This window comes from Malania oleifera, chromosome 10 (assembly GCF_029873635.1).
Source record: "Malania oleifera isolate guangnan ecotype guangnan chromosome 10, ASM2987363v1, whole genome shotgun sequence".
Taxonomy (NCBI): domain Eukaryota; kingdom Viridiplantae; phylum Streptophyta; class Magnoliopsida; order Santalales; family Ximeniaceae; genus Malania; species Malania oleifera.
Window position 1 is genome coordinate 25106650 of NC_080426.1, and position 20301 is coordinate 25126950.

The 20301-nt window shown below is 34.7% G+C and overlaps 1 protein-coding gene and 1 long non-coding RNA gene across 4 annotated transcripts; both read right to left on the reverse strand.

The window, feature by feature from the left end:
* Positions 1–1249: 1249 nt before the first annotated feature.
* On the reverse strand, positions 1250–6842 carry LOC131167111 (uncharacterized). Of its 3 annotated transcripts, none has more exons than XM_058125925.1 (6): positions 6378–6842; positions 5825–5918; positions 5599–5666; positions 4907–4963; positions 2591–2842; positions 1250–1841 (listed from the first exon to the last, which is right to left on the reverse strand). In XM_058125925.1, the coding sequence occupies exons 1-6, from the start codon at positions 6480–6482 to the stop codon at positions 1710–1712; spliced, it is 708 nt and encodes a 235-aa protein (XP_057981908.1). In that variant the 5' UTR covers positions 6483–6842; the 3' UTR covers positions 1250–1709. The 3 variants fall into 3 exon arrangements, with proteins under 3 accessions (XP_057981908.1, XP_057981909.1, XP_057981910.1); XM_058125926.1 differs by having other exon boundaries at positions 2642–2842; positions 6378–6841; XM_058125927.1 differs by having other exon boundaries at positions 2587–2842; positions 6378–6841.
* A 7036-nt stretch (positions 6843–13878) lies between these two features.
* On the reverse strand, positions 13879–20032 carry LOC131167112 (uncharacterized). The gene is made up of 2 exons (XR_009139992.1): positions 19691–20032; positions 13879–14137 (listed from the first exon to the last, which is right to left on the reverse strand). It is a non-coding gene; the product is annotated as an uncharacterized LOC131167112 (long non-coding RNA).
* Between the last annotated feature and the right edge of the window lie 269 nt (positions 20033–20301).

The window sequence follows — 20301 nt, forward strand, 5'->3', positions numbered from 1 at the left end:
TTCATGTAAATTCAAATTCAAAATCTAAAATTCACACCCCCTTATAGAAATCTTGACGACCTTATCATGTGTTTTAAAAATTCAAAAAGTTTTATTTGCTTAAAATCATTGTCACACTTTAATTTTTTGAGCTAAGTGTAACGATATTAACCCCAATTCCAGTATTGTCCACTTTGCCTCATTGGCCTCATGACTTCGACTTATAAAAAAGACACCTCACATAATTGAAACTCCTTCTGAGTCCACGATCTCCCTATTACACATCCCAAGTCTACAATCTCCCTATTACACATCCGTCATTGAACTACAATATGTCCGTCATTGAACTACAATATGTTTTCCTTGACGCCTTCATCAAAATGGCTTATACCACTATGCAAAATCCACCTAGATGGTACTACCTTCGGAATTGTTCTAATACTAAATATAATAGTCTTAGACCCAATTTCGAGCATATCCGCTTTGACTCATTGACTTCTCGAATTCATCTTATAAAAGACACCTAACATAATTGACCTCTTGAAGTTGCACCATGACACTAAGCATTATGTGAACTCAAATCAAGAAAATTGGCCTGCATTTTTCCTCAGCCAGGCTTGCCCTAATATGGACACAACTTCATTAACCAAAGCCCAGCCCAAAATGTGTTCCCAAAAATTATTATATTTGTTAAATACATTACGTTTGCAACCTTAAGATTTTGAAATTTTATTTAAATTTATGAATATTTCAACAAAACCTATTGTTTTATATTGCATTGTATTCAAAACTATACAAATCTTAATTTAAAATATGAGCTCCAACTATTCAAATATCGTGTGTGTGTGTGTGTGTGTGTGTATTACATTCATAATTTTCTTAAAAAATTATTTCATATGAATCTTGGAGATTTGAAAGCCCACATAATAATTTGTGATTTTTTTAAAAAACTGTTAGCATTGAAAAGTACTAATAACTCTGAAAAGTTTAAATCATCTACTCCTGAACTCATCCATTATATAACCCACTCATTTTCGGCACAATTTTTTAATGAAACAAAATTCTCACTTGATATTTCCACAATCTCTTCAATCAAAAGCACTCTCACGCCTTCAACCAATCATATTAATCCATCCAGCCTGAATAATCTTTATTGTCCTTAATCATACACTTGGTCTTCCTCCAATTGTAAACATGTTAATAAAACCAAGCACTCCTCCACGACTTGCTCCTTACAAGTTGGCGATATTTACAGTAAGAACAAGAGCTCTTGAAAGGGAAATGCTAGAGGCAATCTTATCTTCATTTCTTCATCCAAACACAGTAACGTAAAGAAATGAAACGAGAAACACTAGGAACATCGCATACCTTCAAATGGGCACTTGCACCACCACAGGAAAATAAATGGCAGAAAAATAACAAGGAAATTTCGGACACGGGTAAAAAGCTTCTTCAGCCTACACTCCAGAAGATGTAAGCACCTCCAACGTATAACACCATTGCTTCTTCAGCTGAGCCTTGCTGAATGCTGCTGCTGCTTCTGCTTCTGCTTCTTCCGCCTCCCATATTACCAGAGATTTCACCATAAAAGTGCTTTCCAATAACCTCATGATTCGCTGTCTATCTATTCAACACTAGAGTCAATACATAAATGACTAAACTTGCCTTCGATGGGTTGCCTTCACCCATTCGCAAATAATGAATCTAAGAGTCGAAATGCTAGCAATAGATTAGTCATAGGATGAGACGTTATGGCCAGATGACACCTTCTGCTTCCTGCCATTTCTCTGCCTACTGCCACCACACGCTCTCGAGTTCCCTCTTGCCCCTTTCCCCTTATTAGAATCTTCCCCATGTTCAACCTGTACATGTTAGCTCCATAACATTATTCATCCATGAGATACTAGGAAAATATAGTCACAGCCTTCCTTAATAAGCTTCATTTCAGATTTTTTTTTTCCCTGATCCCCCACCCTTTTTCACTCCAGGTCTTATAAATTACATGCTTCCCATATTAATACTTTTTCTCTGTAATGGGAAAAATTTTTCCCATTAAAGTGGTTCTCATATTCAATAATCATTTGCAAGATACTCAAAACTTCCCGCGAGGAAAATCAGTTCCCTCTATTGAGAACTGCTAAAGCAGTCATACTCAAGTCTCTCAGAATATATATATATATATAACACCTTAATGGAATCTACCGTTTTAGAGGTTCTAAATTTGTTTTTAATACAAAGCAGACCTACTTATAGGCAGGGGCTATCTATCACATGGCGAGCAGGTACAGAAGTACATATTTGTTTGAAAAGGGAATGTAGCCCCACATCCAATAACTTGAAATTTTTTAATAATTAGGGTCCACCAGGCCTTTTTAAAATACAATCGCATGTCTATCATCAAATATAATTTGGAAAAAAATTTATAGCTTATCCTTTAATTCTTAAATGACAAGGTCTAGAAATTGCTTCATTCTTTTATTGAACGGGCCACTCACTCTTAAGTCCAATTCAGCACCTTTAACAAGACAGCAAATTGGCGTTTGTTTTGGGGGGGGGGGGGGGGGGGGGGGTGGGGGTGGTGTAGAGAGAGAGAGAGAGAGATGTTACCAACCCCTAAAGAGAAAGTCTGGAAGTGACCATCAAAATTAGAGGAGCCCCCCACCTTAGTCCTTCCAGAATTCATTTCAGAAGAATTTCGCTTGTTGGCACTGGAGTTCGCACTGCAAGAAACAAACGAGGACGACGAAGAACATGAAGAAGAAGAAGATACTGTGTTAGAGGCAGACCCAAATCCCCCTATGTCCCTCTGAAACAACTCTTCAAACAGCTCCTGCAAGTCCTCAAAGCTCTCTTCTCCATTGCCCTGTCAATTCCACAGTCACTCCAATTATTATAATTACTACTACATTCATTTTATAGGCAAAAAAAAACAAAATAGATTTTGGGATCCTATCTCCGCACAACTGAATTCACACATTATTTTCTCTCATCACATTTTATGGATCCAACCGTCCAGAGTCCACAGTTTAAACAAGCTGTAAAAAGATTGTAAAACCAGCATGGTACAATCTCATACGGCAAGATATCCATCTCAATATAAAGGTCACTTTTGGTTCACAAAATAGCTTAAAGTAGGGATGGAATACAAATTGTATAGGAAAATAATAATTTACAAAAGTGTGTTTGGCACCCATTTGAATGGTCATTTGCTTTATGATGACATTTTTCGCAACTTATTATATCCCCCCATACTACAACCATTCAATTACAAATTTATTCCACCATTTCGAGAATTAAACTTGATCAATTGTTCAAATATCACTTTTTTTCCCGTCATTTTAAAGGAAGAAGCTCCTCAATTCCAAAATATTATTATTACCTGAGATGTATAGAAAATACGAAGTGCAAGTTGCAGAGGATAAGGGCAAGAGCTCCCAGCCAAGGCCCAGCAGAGGGCAAATGACACAGGCCACACAGCCCATGCAGCCATTTGTGCTAGCTGCATGCCTCATGAGAAATCATGAATTGGAATCCAAGATGTACCCCACCCATGGGGTCTCCCAGGACCCCAGACTTTCCAAGCAACCAGCTCCTGTTTCTTTGAAATGACAGATCAATCATATTGCATATCAAGGACAACAGCATTTGTCCCACTATTTTTAATTGGCATATCCAGTTCAGGCCTACCATTGGGTCCACACCGATATGAAGTTCCCCCCACATCAAACAACTTTTTCTAGTATTTGAATGCATGCACGATCACATAATTAACAAAAATATTGAAGGCAAAAAGGTACAAAAGGCTTAAAGCTTACATAAATATATACCAAATCTAACAGTCCTACTAAACACAGTTAGAAAACTATGGAGTATGGTCAGAAGATAGTAGATTAAAGGCACACAGTGTGTTCGAGGGGAGGACACCACCTGCGCTGAGTTTTCAGAAAATTTTACAGCCTTTAGGTAAAAACGAAAAACTGCTTCTAAATAATGTGCATTAGTGCCCCCACAACCCCACATCAATACCAATATTGCCAATACTATGTAAATTAACGCAAAATAATACTAAAAAAAGCCTCTATATAGTTATTTTTTACTCTAAACAATGCCTCTTCCGGTCTCTCTGACACCCTTTTTATCAATTCCTTCCCATCCCAAGCCTCTAGAGAATTTTTCCAACGTGTTGGGTACATGTACCTGACAAACAACCACCATTCATTTGGTGGGTCAAATGTGTCTTGCACGACTAAAAGTTTCCCAAGCTACAAATAATCTATCTTTCAAAACAATAATGACCAAATTATTAAACTTTATGATAGATGTAAAATGTCAAAGAAACTACATATATATTAGATCCATCGTCTCTTCGTAAAGAACCCAACACCATACAAGTATACAAAACCATGTAGAAATATGTACTTGTGTTTCAACTTATGCAAGCACATAAATTAGTGTGTACAACTTGTCACTATTCAAGAAATTTTCTGTGTTCTTTTGTTAGAGGACACAACACCATACAAGTATACAAAACCATGTAGAAATCTGTACTTGTGCTTCAACTTATGCAAGCACATAAATTAATGTGTACAACTTGTCACCATTCAAGAAATTTTCTGTGTTCTTTTGTGACAATACAACTCCTTGAAGCAAGAATTTTCAAATTTGGAGATTACAGATTCAAATCAATTAGGATGGGATAAGCACGAGGAGGGTCTATAAAGGGCTAATCCCACTAATGTTGCCAGCCTCTCAGCTAACCATAAAACCAAAATCACACCCAGGTTTAGGGGTTTAGGGTTTCATCCTGTGATTTAATCCTCCTACTTGTGCCAGAAAATGAAATATAATAATAAAACACATAAGGTGCATGCAACGCATGACAAGTACCAAAGCAAACAGAAATGACGAAGACACGCAGAGAGCTTACGCTTGGCTTCGTATCGCACATCATAGCTGCCATCTCGTTCAAGAAATCTCCCATCCCCTGAACCCAAATAAAACCCATGACCAAATTCAATCTCCAAACGAAAAATAAAGAAATCTTCAATCTTAGTATTCATTTCAACATAAAACAGTTTTGAGCTTCCAAACAGCTCAAAATTGCCTTTAAGATTCAGTAAACAAAGCAAGATTGATTCCAAATTCAAAGGAAGATTCTAAAATGAGTTCCCGTCATCTGACAGCTACACCAGCACTGCTTTTAAGTTTCTGAATGTTGCTTTCACCCATCACAGTTCATGCAAGGTGATAGTAAAGATAAAAACAAAACATGCCCCAGTAAACAGCATCAAGAGGAATTAGACTATACATACACATTCCTACGAGATGTATATATGAGGATCAAAATGTGGTTTATCATTACTTACCATTTGACATGGTACTTACGGAAACGTATGCAGAGGTGGCCGAGGGGCCAAATTCTAAAAGTGCACAAACCCAAAGCAAGGAAAAGACAAAATGAGTGAGAGAACAGTCAGGAGAAGACGAGAGTTGCTATTTATAACCAATCCAGAGTAGGCATGATGAGGTTGAGCACTGACGTGGGCTGGAGCCCATGCGCCGGTACCCAGATTCATTTCACTGTGAAATTTATGACCATCAAGCGGAGTCAGGACTTACGTTTTCGTCATCATCACTATCGTAGATTCCTACGTCGTACAGAAATCTTTTGTTGGCGTCAGATAGAACTGTGTCCAAACATCGAGAATGCATCTCGTGAATCCCATTATTCATCATTCTTTAAAAACCAAAAGATTAGGAAAACTAAAAAATAACTCTTCACCGGCGAGAATCTCCCCGGGAAAACAGATTAAAATATTAGACAAGTTGTGCAATTTGGAATTACCAGAATAGGCTTCTTGTATGGATTGGAATTTCTCCTTCGCTTCTTCCACGAACTTTGAATTCCCCGGCGCTGAACAACGATCTGGGTGCCATCTCTTAAACCCCCAGATAAAAATAAATAAAGAAAGTCAAGAATAAAACTATAGTTACATTTCTACGGGGGAAGAAAAAAACATTCAACAGATAATTTCAGGCTAGAATTCCATATTCCCCCACAGAAAACACTCCTAGTGCTTAAACTTTTTTTTTTAAATTAGCAGGAAAATTCAATTTGAAATTCACTTCTGTATCAAAAAAAGAGAGACCGCAAGATCCACACGATCAGTTTGAGATTCAGAGGGGCGAGGAAGATGGGCCATACGACTAAACTTCAATTTTATGCATCCAGACGGGTCTCAAAAGGGATAAATAAATTAACTCTCTCCTTCAATAGTTACAGTTACCAGAAACCCATTAAATATTTTTAATCAACCAACTGATCTTTGAACATGTCGATTTTTATGAACAGGGTATCCTCACAATCAAGTAATCGAATCAAAGAACTGCGTTCTAACCAGTGCTAGTTTCTTGTAAGCATTCCTGAGCTCCGTGGCAGTGCATTCCTTCTTCAAACCCAGAACAGCATACAAGTCGCTGCTCTTGTCTTCCTCGGCCGCCATTGTTAAATTAATCCCAGCAGATCAAGCCCAGAGGAAAAACAGAGAAAGAACCGAGGAAGAACAGTTCCCCCTCCTCAGATTATCGTATTTAATGTCGACGAATTTCCCGAAATCTCTAAAAATAGACGAAACCCAGATGGGGAAACATCAAATTCTGGAATCGACGCGGACTACATCTTTGCTTTGACGAGTAGAACACGGAACCAGGCCAAGTTTTCCCGAGAATCGAAAGTGGGGGTAGGAGAAAGACAGAAAACAGAGGATGGGACGAAGGAGTCTCGGGAGAGATCGGCTCTCTCCTAAGACGCAGAGGCCCATGGAAGACTCCAGAACCCGGCAGTTTTAAATTGCTCAGGATTATTTTGGTTTTATAATGAAGGGTTTAGATAAGGTCGCGATGGACGGCTGGGATTGAAGATGGGGGCGCTGATATTTTGGGTGCGTCCACTGTCCAGAAAGTTCTCTTTTTTTTTTAGTTTTTAATAACTGTAGAGTCTATTTTGACGACAGTGGAGTACCTGGGCCCACCGGCAACAGCCGGGCTTTCTCTGTAATGGGCTGCGTTACAGCCCAAATCTCATTAACTATGAAAAGACGGGGAATAGGGCCCACTTAGTCAGTTAGGGAAGTGAAGAAAACTTTCTAAATTAAATTTGAGATATGGTCTAACAAAATAACATTAATTTATTATTATATGTTATGATGAAGTAAAAGGAACAAGTTGGTGGAGGCTGATCTTTGGTGCAAACCAGTAGGCATTTGTGAACATTGAACTTCCAAGCTTGGGAGATTGAGCTGTCTGTCTCTGCCAAGTTGTTGCTTTGTTTTGGGTTTTTTTTTTTTTTAACTTTCTTATTATGCCTTTAGTCCATCAAGCCAATAGGAGGCACTGACCATCTCCAGCTCATGTGAATGAGTCAAGTAGTTAACTGTATTGAACATGAGTAGAGAATGGTTAACCAAATTTAGTCTCTCTCAACTAACTAAAAGTTACATGCTTGACGAATTTTATGTCTACGTTGAGGTGCATAACCAGAAAGTTTTTAGGAAATAATTTGTTATTTTCAGCTTATCCTTTTATGTACTTCTACTTAATTATGATAATATAAATTTTTAACTATGTACTTATGCTAAATGCCTTCATTAAAATGATGCCCTCATACAAACAAACCTTGCCAAGAATATATGTACGAGCTTGATTGAAAAGGGATGAAAGGTGGAGAACAAATTCAAAAAGAATTGCCATGAACCTCCCTAATAATCTTGAGATCACTAGGGTTAAGAATCATGCATAGATTTGGCCAATTCAAGTCTTGGATAAATACATACTCATATAAAAACATTCAACTTCATGATAACATGCTTTAAATTAGGGCACAAAGCAAATAATGCTACAAAATCCAATAAAAACACTACCACTCGTTGACCACTCTATGGGTCATTCTTTTACTACTATCAGTGATTTTAAATAGGGGTCAGTTTCATGCTCAGCCTTGTGCATGGAAAAACAAGTTGAATAAGAAGAAATCTTGTGTATTCCTCCTTATAATCATAAGATAAAACTAATTTTTATGGTGACCCATGAAAGCTATAAAATACTTCAAGATAAGGCAAATTGAAAGAAAACGGTTGACTAAGAATAAAAAAGAATTAGAAACTAATAAACCTAGTTAGGTGAGTGAGGAAGATTAGCAAAGCAGATACTTGGTTGAAGAAAACTGATGAAGACTAGAGAAGCTTCAATAACATTTGAATAAGCCTTGAAGCAAGAAGTCACGGGTAACTTAAATGTGGCTTAAATGTGATGGCATTTAATATTTAATATTAAATGTGTTAACATTTTATTCCCTTTATCAAAGTAACCTATCAAAAAGATATTGAGGGGCTATTGTCCTTGAAATGCAAAGGGGTGTAATAAATGAATGTGGATCTTTCTGTGCATGACATGGCTAATAGACGAGGTGAAGACCTTAGTATTCAACTTACTAGTTTAAGTACATTGGCGAAAAGAATTGGCATAATTGACAAACAACCTATAGTAGCGTCTTCAATCTTTCATAAGTGAAAATTAGACAATCTTTTTAAAGGGAAGAAGTACACAAGATAATATTTATTAGTTCAGAGCTACTACTTGGCTGTCATTTGGATAATAATTAAATCACCAAGTTTAGTCCTCAAAATTGATTTGATGAAGGCTTTGTTAAAATATGTCCCACATGAAAGGGTAATATGGACATTATTTGGACTTAATGAAATCAGGTAGTTATTAGCTTTGGAAAAGAGATGCACGGTTACTTGATTAGTGAGGAATAATAAGGGAAGTTATTTTCCTATACTTAGTTAATGAGAAATAATAGGGGAAGTTATTTTCCTATTTACCTACTTTTATGGGGAGTAGGATAATGGTTTATTTTAAAAACGTAGGAATTGTCCTCTCTCTACCCACATCTTCCTTTTCATCAAATTTTCCCATAGGTTATGATGAGGCAAAAGAAAAGGGGTTAAGTGAGAGAAATAATTTGTACAAGCTTTCTTCGAGAAGGAGATTTCATTATGGCTTTATTTCTGCATAAAAGATGATTATGTGGTTTTCATGATAGTTGAAGATTCCTATTTCAGTAAATTAAAGTTTTACACATGGTATCAGAGCATGGTTGAAACTATCATGATTTTCCTTTTAATATAGAGATTGATTTCATTAATATTTTTCGATCTCGCTATTGTTTTATGTGCAATGTTTTGTGTTCATAATGTTTGGAACTCATTGTTCACTGATTTCAAAAATTCCTATAATTTTTGCTGAATTTAATGAAATCTTGATAAAAGCATGTAGTGGCCGAATTTATTGGGATTTTACATTATTGGAATATCATGATTCCATGTGGATATTTATTAGCATGTGTCGGTTTGATTTCATATGAGTTGATTTCGAATTTGTTGGCTACATAATGGTTTTATTTACTCACAATTCAAACTATTGATTTATTGGCTTAAGTCTTGACATCCGTTGGTCATCTTCTTTGTTTTATTGGTCTCACTATTTTGTTGAAATGATTACTTTTTGGTGAGCTTTTGTAACGACCCAGAAAATATTCATATTCAAATATTAAAGAGAGAGGAAAATAGATACAGAAACAGAAGGAGACCGTAGATTTCGTCGACGACATTGCATTTTGGAGATAATATTAAATAAAAATAATTTCAAAAAAATTGTCAAGTTTCGTCGACGAACACAGGGTCTCGTCGACAAAGGTCTTCAAAATTTCGTCAACGAACACAGGGCTTTGTCGACAAGAAAATACCAAGAGGGGTTCTGAGACAGCCTAAATTTAGTCGACGAATACAGGGTCTCGTCGACGAAATCCCCTGTTATATATATATAAACGGAATCCGGGATTCATTTCATTTTAAAAAGTCTCTCTCTCCTCTCTCTCTCTCCCTACGACTTTCTCTCCCTTCTCTCTTCGTTTCCGGCCACACCGGTCGCCGGATCGACGATCCGAGGCTACCATGACGCTCCTGGTGAAATTCCTTACAAGTTTGCTGGAGCAGATCGTCGAGAAAATGAAGTTAGATTTCATCCCAAATTCTGGGTAAAGTCTTTTATTGAGTTTTTGGCTTTATGGTAGTTATAAGAAATGACGTAGGCAGAAAAATAATAATATTTTGTTCTGAGATATTGTGTTTTCAGGAGGTTAATCTAGGAATCCTGCGAGTATAAAGCCAGATTTTTATAGAAGCTTTTCAAAGTTGAGGTAAGGGAAATATGCTATGCTAGGAGTTTTAATAAAGTTAATAGAAATTTTTATAGCATATTTTTATGTCAGTCTATTATACTGTTTTTATAGAAAATGAGCATAAATGTTTGTGTGGCCTAAGTAGACTTTTCATGTGAAGAATGAATTTATACAGTTGTTATGAAACATCATACTATACTAAATACAAAGATATAGATAGTATATACATTTGATATGGTTTTCCAGCATATGAGATTATACAGAGATAGATTTATATTCGTAGAGAAATGTACATGCATATACAGTTTTATATGAATAGTTCATGAAACGGTTATGTACATATATCCAAATACATGTATACAGATGCTCAGATCAGTATTTTATATTACAGTTTATTACAGAATGGTATATACATATATGCAGTGTTATAACATGCCATGTTTTTCCTATTACCATAACATACAGAACACAGACAGAGTATATATATATAGAATACACAGATAGATATACAGAGGTAGCATCAAGATACTACAGATACAGTGTTTACAGTATAGAAAGACAGAGTTATGGTAATTTTGGGAACACGATGAAAATAGTAAAAGAGTATATAGAATATATATATATATATATATATATGTATATAGTATCAGATCTTTAAGGAAAGTTACACAGATAGATACAGATTACAGAGTATGGTACCGTTGCTAGATACAGATAGAGTGCAACCACATAACTCAGATCGTATGTGGGTACCGTCAGCCGTGCTCAGAGAGTATGTAGCTCCCCAGTACACTAGGTTGAGGGGGCCGGTTTGACGAGGTAGTAGCCAGTCCCGAGCTTAAGAGAGGATGCAGTTTGGCCGGGCTGAGGTAGTGTAGAGTATGATGACCTACTGGAGGGCCGACCAAACAGAGTCCCGCCTATGGGCCGCACAATCCTATCATGAGGGGTCAAATCATGACGTACAGAGTCCCAAGGATAAAGTACAGATATTTATATATTTACAGTTTTACAGTATAGTATGATATTACCAGTACGAAAAGTAGAAAAACAGATGATATAATATGTTTTAAATTGTGAAATAAAGATATGTTTTACAGATGATTTATTACATTGCAGTTCAGTTATTATTTTAAAAGTATCCTTAACTTAGTTGTCACACACTAGTAATAGCATATTTCCACTTACTGAGCGTCGACTCACCCCTTTATTCTAACATTTTTCAGGTGAGCCAAATAGGCGAGCAGATCAGGCTCGCGGATAGAGAGAGTGTTTGGTCACCCTGGTTATAGGATGAGTTTTTAACAGAATTGTGTATGTTTTTGGGATAGATGATTCTGGAGTGGCATTTTTGTATGGTCTGTATATTATAAAATCTGGTATTGTACAATTTATGTATAAATGATTTCATGATATATGTTTCCGCTACGAGGAATGTTTACTGTATATATATATATAAAATAAAATAAATGATGATAAGAATTTTGAGGTCGTTACAGCTTTTGTTAGGCCATATAGTTTAATGCATGCAGACCATTTTTTTATTGTTTGATTTCATATGGGCCACTTACATGTTCTATGATAGTAAATTAGTAATGGTGACCATGTTATGGGCTCACTTGTATTGGGTTAATAATTGCATTTATGCATGCATGGGCTTAACTGTTATGGACCGGATTTTACTTGTAATTGAGAAAATTAAAAGATAATGCTAGTATAGGGTTTTGAACTCAGAACATAGTGTTCAAAACAATGCATGCTTACTAATTGAGTTACTTTCTTTCATGATAAAATTTTTATTTTGGGATATTATTTTTCTGTTTTGAAAGTGGACAGATTTTTTCTTGGTTATTTATCAATCAATATTTATATTATGATTAACATGTTGTCACCAAAGTGATCTTACTGGGAAAATTTATAAATATTGAAATGAATTATGACTTTGCAAAATTATTATGGAATGATTATTTGATTATTATGGTTTGACCCAAAAGTGCACCAACTTTCAAGTAGTCATTAAATTAATTAGGATAACTGATAGAATGATAGTGAGATTGGAATGGATGCCCAAAAGGTAACAAACCAATCAAACTTTGAAGGGTTATCAATTATGCCTAGGTGAGTGAAAATCACCATTAAATTTGAATATTAGTATATTACATTAGTTAATCCAAAGATTAAACGCAATATAACTAATGGAAGTAATTTTATCAAAGCATTAATGTTGTGATGATTTTATTACAGTGTCAGTTCCTATTTTGCTTCATTTGCTAGCTTCTCTGTTCCGATTTTTAATAAAACTAATTTCTCTAACTGGAAGGAACAAATCTAGTTTCACCTTGGTGTTATGGATCTTGATTTAGCACTGCTAATTGACAAATCGGATGCTATTATTGAAAACAAGCAATTCGAAGCAACAAGCTTTGTTTAAGTTGTGGGAAAGATCTAACAGATTGAGCATCATGTTTATGCGAATGTGTATGGCGAACAATATTAAGTCAACACTTCTTCAAATTGAAAATGCAAAGGAATATTTCAAGGTTGTGGAAGATCAATTTCGTTTAGCGGACAAGTCCCTTAGATGGAGATTAATGGCTGAACTTACCTATAACGCCCCGACCCGCCACGTGGGCTCGGGGTGTTATTTGTGAAATAAAATAAATAAAATGCTCTGATACCACTTGTAACACCCCCAAACCCAAGAGTGGGGCCTGGAGTGCTGGTTAAAATAAAAACTCCTTGATACCATAATTACTGCAACTCGCCCTAAGAAGGGAATCTCGGGTGCACTTGTCATTACTGATAATAAGTCATACATCGAAAGAAAAACACCTCAATCACATTATCAGAGTTCTAACTGTCCCCAGATACATATATATAAAACTACCTGTCAATATTTTACAACCCAAAAGTAACAAGCATACTAACGGGTGGCTCACCAGCTCAGTCTACCACTCCCAAAAGTCTAATCTCAGCCCCATAGTAATCCTGGAATGGAGCATTGGAAAGCTGTAAAGAAGGTTTTAAGATAACTGAAGGGAACAAGACACTATGTGCTCACTTATCGAAGGTCTGATCAATTAGAGATGGTTGGCTACTCCGACTTAGATTTTTGTGGTTGTGTTGATAGTCGGAAATCAAATTTTGGTTACTTATTTCTATTAGAAAAAGTATCAAACATACTATTATAGTAGCATCTACTATGGAAGCTGAATTTGTGGCATGCTTGGAGGCCACAGTTCATGTTTTATGGTTGCGAAATTTTATCTCGGGACTTGGAATTGTCGACAGCATTGTCAAGCCGCTAAGAATGTATTGTGATAATTCTGCAACAGTCTTTCTCTCCAAGAATGACAAATATTCTAATGGCGCTAAGCACATGAAGCTCAAATATTTGGTCGTTAAGGAGGAAGTTCAGAAACAAACAATGTTTATCAAACATATTAAGACTAAACTCATGATTGCAGCTCCTTTGACTGAAGGGTTAGCACCAAAGACATTTAAAGAACATGTTAATTATGTAACGCCCTAAACCCTTAAACTCGAGTCTGATGCATTATACTTGATATAATCCTGATAATCCATAATTCATAATATATGCAGCGAAAAACATAAACATAATCTCTATAATCCATAATACAGTACTACCACAATACCGTAATACTAGAGTTTACTATCTCTATCTAAATTCCATGTAATTCATCTGACACTTGCATTTCCACAAATACATATATCTCCAAAATCATTTCAGTATTTTCAAAATCATTCATCCCTTAACATCCTTAGACATAAAACGACATAAAACATAAAACATATATATCTACATCCAAAACGTCATCAACATATACCTTGTTTTCTTTATATTCCTAAAAAAGACTCAATACCCTCGAGCTCCCTAAGCTCGATCTCGAGGATGTCCTGAAAAAGAAATAATCATATTCGGGTGAGATACATCTCAGTATGGGAAGAAACATATATATTAAAATAGCGTGTGGCTAATATGAGGTATAAAGATATCATTTTAAATACATTTACAAGTCATTATCATAATATTGAAATCGTTTTCTAAACCTAAACAATCACATGCAAATATTTAACCCATGAGATTACCCAAGGATAGGGGTGATTACCCGCCCATACAAGTAGCACCCATCTGCCCTGATACTTAAGTAACCTTAAGGTCACAACTAAAGCATATCAGGGCGCTCACCTTACTCAGTAAGCCCTCAAGTATTAGATTAATCTCGTACTCACACAGTTTAACAATAATTTACCTGCAAAGGTCCTAAAGATAGGGAAATCTACCCACTCATACAAGTAGGTTCCCTCTGCCCTAGTACGTTATGCAACTACTACCACATCTGAAGCTACTAGTGCACTCGCCTTTCTCAGTAAGCCCTTAGTCGATGAGTATGCCCCACTCAATCATAACATGTTCTACATACATAGATATTTTTAATATCATAATACTTTATTCCTTTTTGTCATTATACATTCATACACATTCATTCATGTTCATAACTTAACATTGCATTGCATTTCACTTTAAGTGACTCTTTCCTATTTGTATCGTTCATGCTTCACATTTCATTTCATTGCATTGTCATTCCATTGTCATTTCATTACATAACATTTTCATTTCATTCCTTCGCACTATAGCTGGTCTTTAGCTATCATCAGTTAGTTCACAAAAAAATACGCTAGAATCTGCTAACAGTTAGTCCACATAGAAATGAGCTAGAATCTGCTAATATGGCTGTCTTTTAGCTGTCTTACATTTACATGGTTGTATTTAATATACACAGGCAACATTGTCTATATCATATTTTATTCTCAATACTTTACTTGCTTAGCATATATATATATATATATATATATATATATATATATATATATATATATATATATGCACAGAATCTCATGCCACACAATTTAATAGTAAATTCATACATATTGATGTAAAGTAGGTCAACCCACATTTAATATTTATATGCTGAAAATACATTCATTTCTTACATAATTCCTAATAAAATACCTTTCACTTTTCATTCTTTTACTTTCACATATACATAGCATATAAACATTCCTACGCTCAGAAAACGTATTTTTACATGGTTAGCATTTTATACCCACATGAAAACATATATATACTTAAATAAAACATAATCCATTTTAATTCATGAAAAATCTGATTTAATACATAAATTTCCCCCTTACATAACTTTCGAATTACACTGGTAGGATCCCTGAACCGATACCCACAGTATTCACTTGGATCCTGAATCCAAAAACCCCAATTTAATTAAAATAAATTTCAACTAACTCAAATCTTAAGAAAAACATTTATTTACTACTTCTTAGGCTCTAAATAACATTATTCATTAAGAAAATCCTAAGATAACTTCCTTACCCTGATTTTGGGATGTTTTCCAAACCTCTCAATCCAATGATCAACTCTTACAGCCTTGCAGAGAATGATCCTACGAACCCCGTGGTGGTTCCGGATCATTAAACTGGGTCAAATTCGGCCCAAAATCAAAGAGAGAAGACTAGGAGACCGTTTTAGAGAGAGAGTTTGCAAGTTCACGCTAAAAATGAAGAACAACCTATTTATAGATAGGGCTTCGTTGACGAGACACGTGGATTCGTCGACGAGGCACTGTAGAGACTTCGTCGACGAGAAGATACCTTCGTCACCGAAATTCAAAGTTCCAAAAAAACTCTCGCGGGATTCCTTCATCGATGAGGAACTGGTGTTCGTCGACGATCTTAGAAGGGAACTCGTTGATAAAGACAGGACATTCGTTGACGAGGCCTGCTTTTCTTTTAAAAATCCCTTCCTTTTTCCTTATTATCCATTGATCCATTTCATTTATTATATTTCCTAATTATTTAATTTTCAGGTCATTACAGATCGCATGGGTCTTTGTTGCAATCCCTGAGGTATGTTTGTTGATCTTTATGTTTTTGTTCTATAACATCTATAGAGATATCACTAATTGTGTTTCTGACATTTTTCCTACTTATCATCAATTATGTAATTATGAAGATGGATTATTGATGACAGGGATCATCTTTGACAAAAAAAATTATGGTTTTATGGATTATAATTAAGTGATTTGCTGGCATTGTAGTGTATGGAAGGGAAGATGTCGCTTTATTGATATTTGCCGTCATGACTCATATTGGTAAATTATTTAATTATGATATTATTGTAATCTCACTAAAATGCGAATAAGCTAATGTTATACGCATATTATGTTTACCTTGTCAATCCAAATAAGTGTCATTCATATGGGTCAAGTGAAAAAATGTTAAAATATGTCCCACGTGAAAGGGTAATAGGAACATTATTTGGACTTAATGAAATTAGGTGGTTATTGGCTTTGGAAAAAAAATGCACGATTACTTAATTAGTGAAGATAAAAAAGGAAGTTATTTTCCTATACTTAGTGAGAAATAATAGGGGAAGTTATTTTCCTATTTACCTACTTTTATGGGGAGTAGGATAACGGTTTATTTTAAAAACGTAGGAATTGTCCTCTCTCTACCCAGATCTTCCTTTTCATCAGATTTTCTCATAGGTTCTGGTGAAGCAGAGAAAATGGGTTAAGTGAGAAAAATAATTTTTACAAGTTTTCTTCGAGAAGGAGATTTCATTATGGTTGATTCCGATATGCTTTATGAAACATTTATTTTCACATAAAAGATGATTATGTGATTTTCATGATAGTTGAAGATTCTTATTTCAGTAAATTAAAGTTTTACGGGCTTTTAATTTAACTCACTAGGGCTTTTGAATTCAACTATTGGAATGTATTTACAAGCTTTGTAGGTTGGACAAGATGGTGTATTTCTACACCTTTATATAATGTCATTATTAATGCTTCAGTTGAGGGTTTTTTCAAAGGAAGAAGGGGAATAAGACAAGGTGACCCAATCTCACCCTGCCTATTTATAATGACCATGGAAGTACTGATAAGATTGCTTCATATACTGCTCTACATGGTAAACTATCCTGCCATTCTAGATATAAGGAGATCAACTTTGTAAATCTATGTTTTGTTGATGATGAGTTACTAATTCAATCTAAATTTTTGTTTCACTTGGAAATATTGGAAGTGTCCTTTATGTTTTTCATATGATCATTGATATGAAATGCAATCTTTTGAAGTCTTGAGTTATTTTGTACTGCTTTAACTAATGAAAAGATGCAGGAAGTTGCCTTTGTCAATATTTTTCTTTAAAAGCAGATTTGGTTTTAAATCCTAACAAAGCAATTGAAGATAGTTGGTGCTAAAAATATTCTCACTCTGGTAAATTCTCTTCTTAGATAGTATGGGATAACATTAGAGAAAAAAAGAAACTAGTTACTTGGTCAATAATCTTATGGCCTAACAAAGCGTGCCTAAACATTGCTTTATGTCATGGTTTGTCATTCTAAATAGACTTATCACAATGAATAGAACTGCTAAATGGGGAAAAAAGTATTGATTGTATTTGTGAGATCTACGATTTATATTATGAAACTAAATACCATATGTCCATGGATTGCCAAAATTTGCGGCAAACATATTTAGCAGCATTATCAAATATGAATTCGTAGATGATGTCTTTTCAGTTGAAATGATAATTTAAACTAATTGTTGGTATGAGAAATAATATTCAAGAGGATAAGTATAAATTGGTTTTGTCTTCTGCTAAATATTATTCAAGGAGAGTTAGAAATGAATTATTCTTTGAAAGAAAAGAGTTCAATTACATAATCTTAATTAGACAAATTAAATGTTTAATTAACATTAATTTGGAACAACATATAGGTTGTTGATGATGATCCTATGATTTAATATATATATATATATATATATATATATATATATATATATATATTGAAGGCATATCTATTAGGCTTAGATTGCACAACAATAGATAGCTCATCTCCAATTTGCATACCTTCCAACATAGAAATGCAAACAATAATTATTGAATTATTGAAATGTCTGCTAGAACATTCCAATTATTTAATACTTTTTAAATCCAATGGAGGGATCATCAACATCCAAAAATAGAAAAGGAAGAAAACAAAAGAACCATAATAACTAGACATCATGTGTCAAGTATTCGTCCCACTAATCACTTTGGCTCAAAGTAATGTTTATGATTTTAATTGGACATAGTTTAGGAATTGATGTGAGAGAGTAAGGTGTCGGACAAACTCTGATTAGTGGGACAAATACCACTAATCATAAATGTAATTTTTATAATTTTTTTTCTTCTAAAAATTTGTAATTGTGCTTTTGATGTGAGAGGGAGAGAGAGAAATTACCCTGAAGTATTCTAATTTTCACAATTTTTTTTCAAAATTTTGGATCTTGGTAAGGAAAAAAAAAAGGACTTGAACATAAAAAGGCACTTGAGGAATTATGTGAGAAAAAAATTAAAGAAAAAAACATTTTGAAAAATATTAATCTTAAAAATAGTTTATTTTTGAAAATAAAGAAATGATCTATATAGGTGTTTTAGGGGAGGTCAGTGGTGAGTAGCGATGGAGCAAACTGCAAAAGCAGGAGCTGCAGCCGCAGTCCGGGTGCGTGACGTGTCACGCGCGATACAAACAACTCTGACAAACGCAAAGTTTGGGGGGTGGGACCGCCCACGTGATTTGCAGCTAATTCGCATTTGAAGCCACGTGAAAATCATGTGCCCCATCCATGCAGATGCAGACCCCCTAGTAACGTGCCAACCACGTGCCTAACTCCCTCGCCACTTCGGACTCCCACATTTTCCTATAAACGAACTCGAAGTTAAAAAATACAAAGATGGATGGGGGAACAAAAAATAGAGTGAAGAAGATAGAGTGATGGCTCGTTTGGTTTGTCCAATAGTTGTAATTAGATGGAATATGTTTAAATTTTTAAAATTAAGAATATAATTATTATTATATATTTTTAATTATTTCATTAAATATATAATAAAAAATGAATAGACATTGTAAGATGAAATTTGGGAATAGTTATTTTTTATTTATTTCTTATTATGGACTCCTAAAATACTTACATTATTATTATTATTTTGTCCTAATAACATAATTTCTTGTATAATTAGTTAATCATAATTAATCTACTAAAATTAATATATTCTTGAAAACAAGCATTCGTAAACCAAACATTACATAAGTGACAATGATGTGAGAAAAATGTAATGCCTAAAATAAGTTGTTAGGGGTCTGAAAGAGTATTCTACAGTCCATTCAAATATTACCATAAATACTATAATTCCATTACAAGAATCAATTAAAATAGCAAGAATTAGAAAAGTAAAATGATCCTAAAATTGCTGTCATAAATCTATTTTAAAAATTATAAAAAAATTATTTAAGCATTCCGGGACATCTACTCCTTACTTAAATGATTCAAATGATAATTGTGATGCATTGTAATTATTGAATTTCAAATTGTGTAAGAAGGGTACCTTACAGATATTTTTTTAGCGACAGGGCCTCATGGGTCCATCGTAGTCAGTTGTGTCGGCATTGAGTGTGAGGGCCGACATAGCCGCCAGAGGCTGGGATGCCGCCTTGCACTTGCAGCTACCGCCACCACTGCCCCGCCCCCTCTTCATTCTTGAATGAACTCCTACCGAGCATAACTATCCCATACATACAAATTTTTCTTCAATCCATGTTTAGATTTAATAGCAATAATGGTAATGAGTGTGAGGGCATCGAGTGTGAGGGCCGACATAGCCACCAGGGCGGCAGGTTGAGGACGAAAATGGTAATGTGTGGTGGTGGCGGCCTCAACTATGGAGTGTTTTCACGTTTTAACCATTTATTTTTTAAATATATTAAATAATACTTTTTCTGGAAAAATATTTTTCGGAATAATCTTGACGTAATCTCGCCACGTGTCATTTCCATAAAAAATATATTATTTAATATATTTTTTAAAAAAATGATAAATCGAGAAATAAATTATTTTGCGTAATAAATTATTTCTCGATTTATTACGCAGAAATTTTTTTTTAAAATATATATTTTCATATTAAATATAAAGATAAATATATATATTTTTGAACAAATC

Bases quoted from the DNA above. Each gene is read 5' to 3' on its own strand.
- LOC131167111 (XM_058125925.1), bottom strand. From the start codon at position 6,482: ATGGCGGCCGAGGAAGACAAGAGCAGCGACTTGTATGCTGTTCTGGGT. The intron at 4,964-5,598 runs GTAAGTCCTGAC...ATTTGGGTTCAG, and splicing joins ATAGTGATGATGACGAAAAC to GGGATGGGAGATTTCTTGAA. The intron at 1,842-2,590 runs GTTGGTAACATC...TAACATGTACAG, and splicing joins TCCAGACTTTCTCTTTAGGG to GTTGAACATGGGGAAGATTC.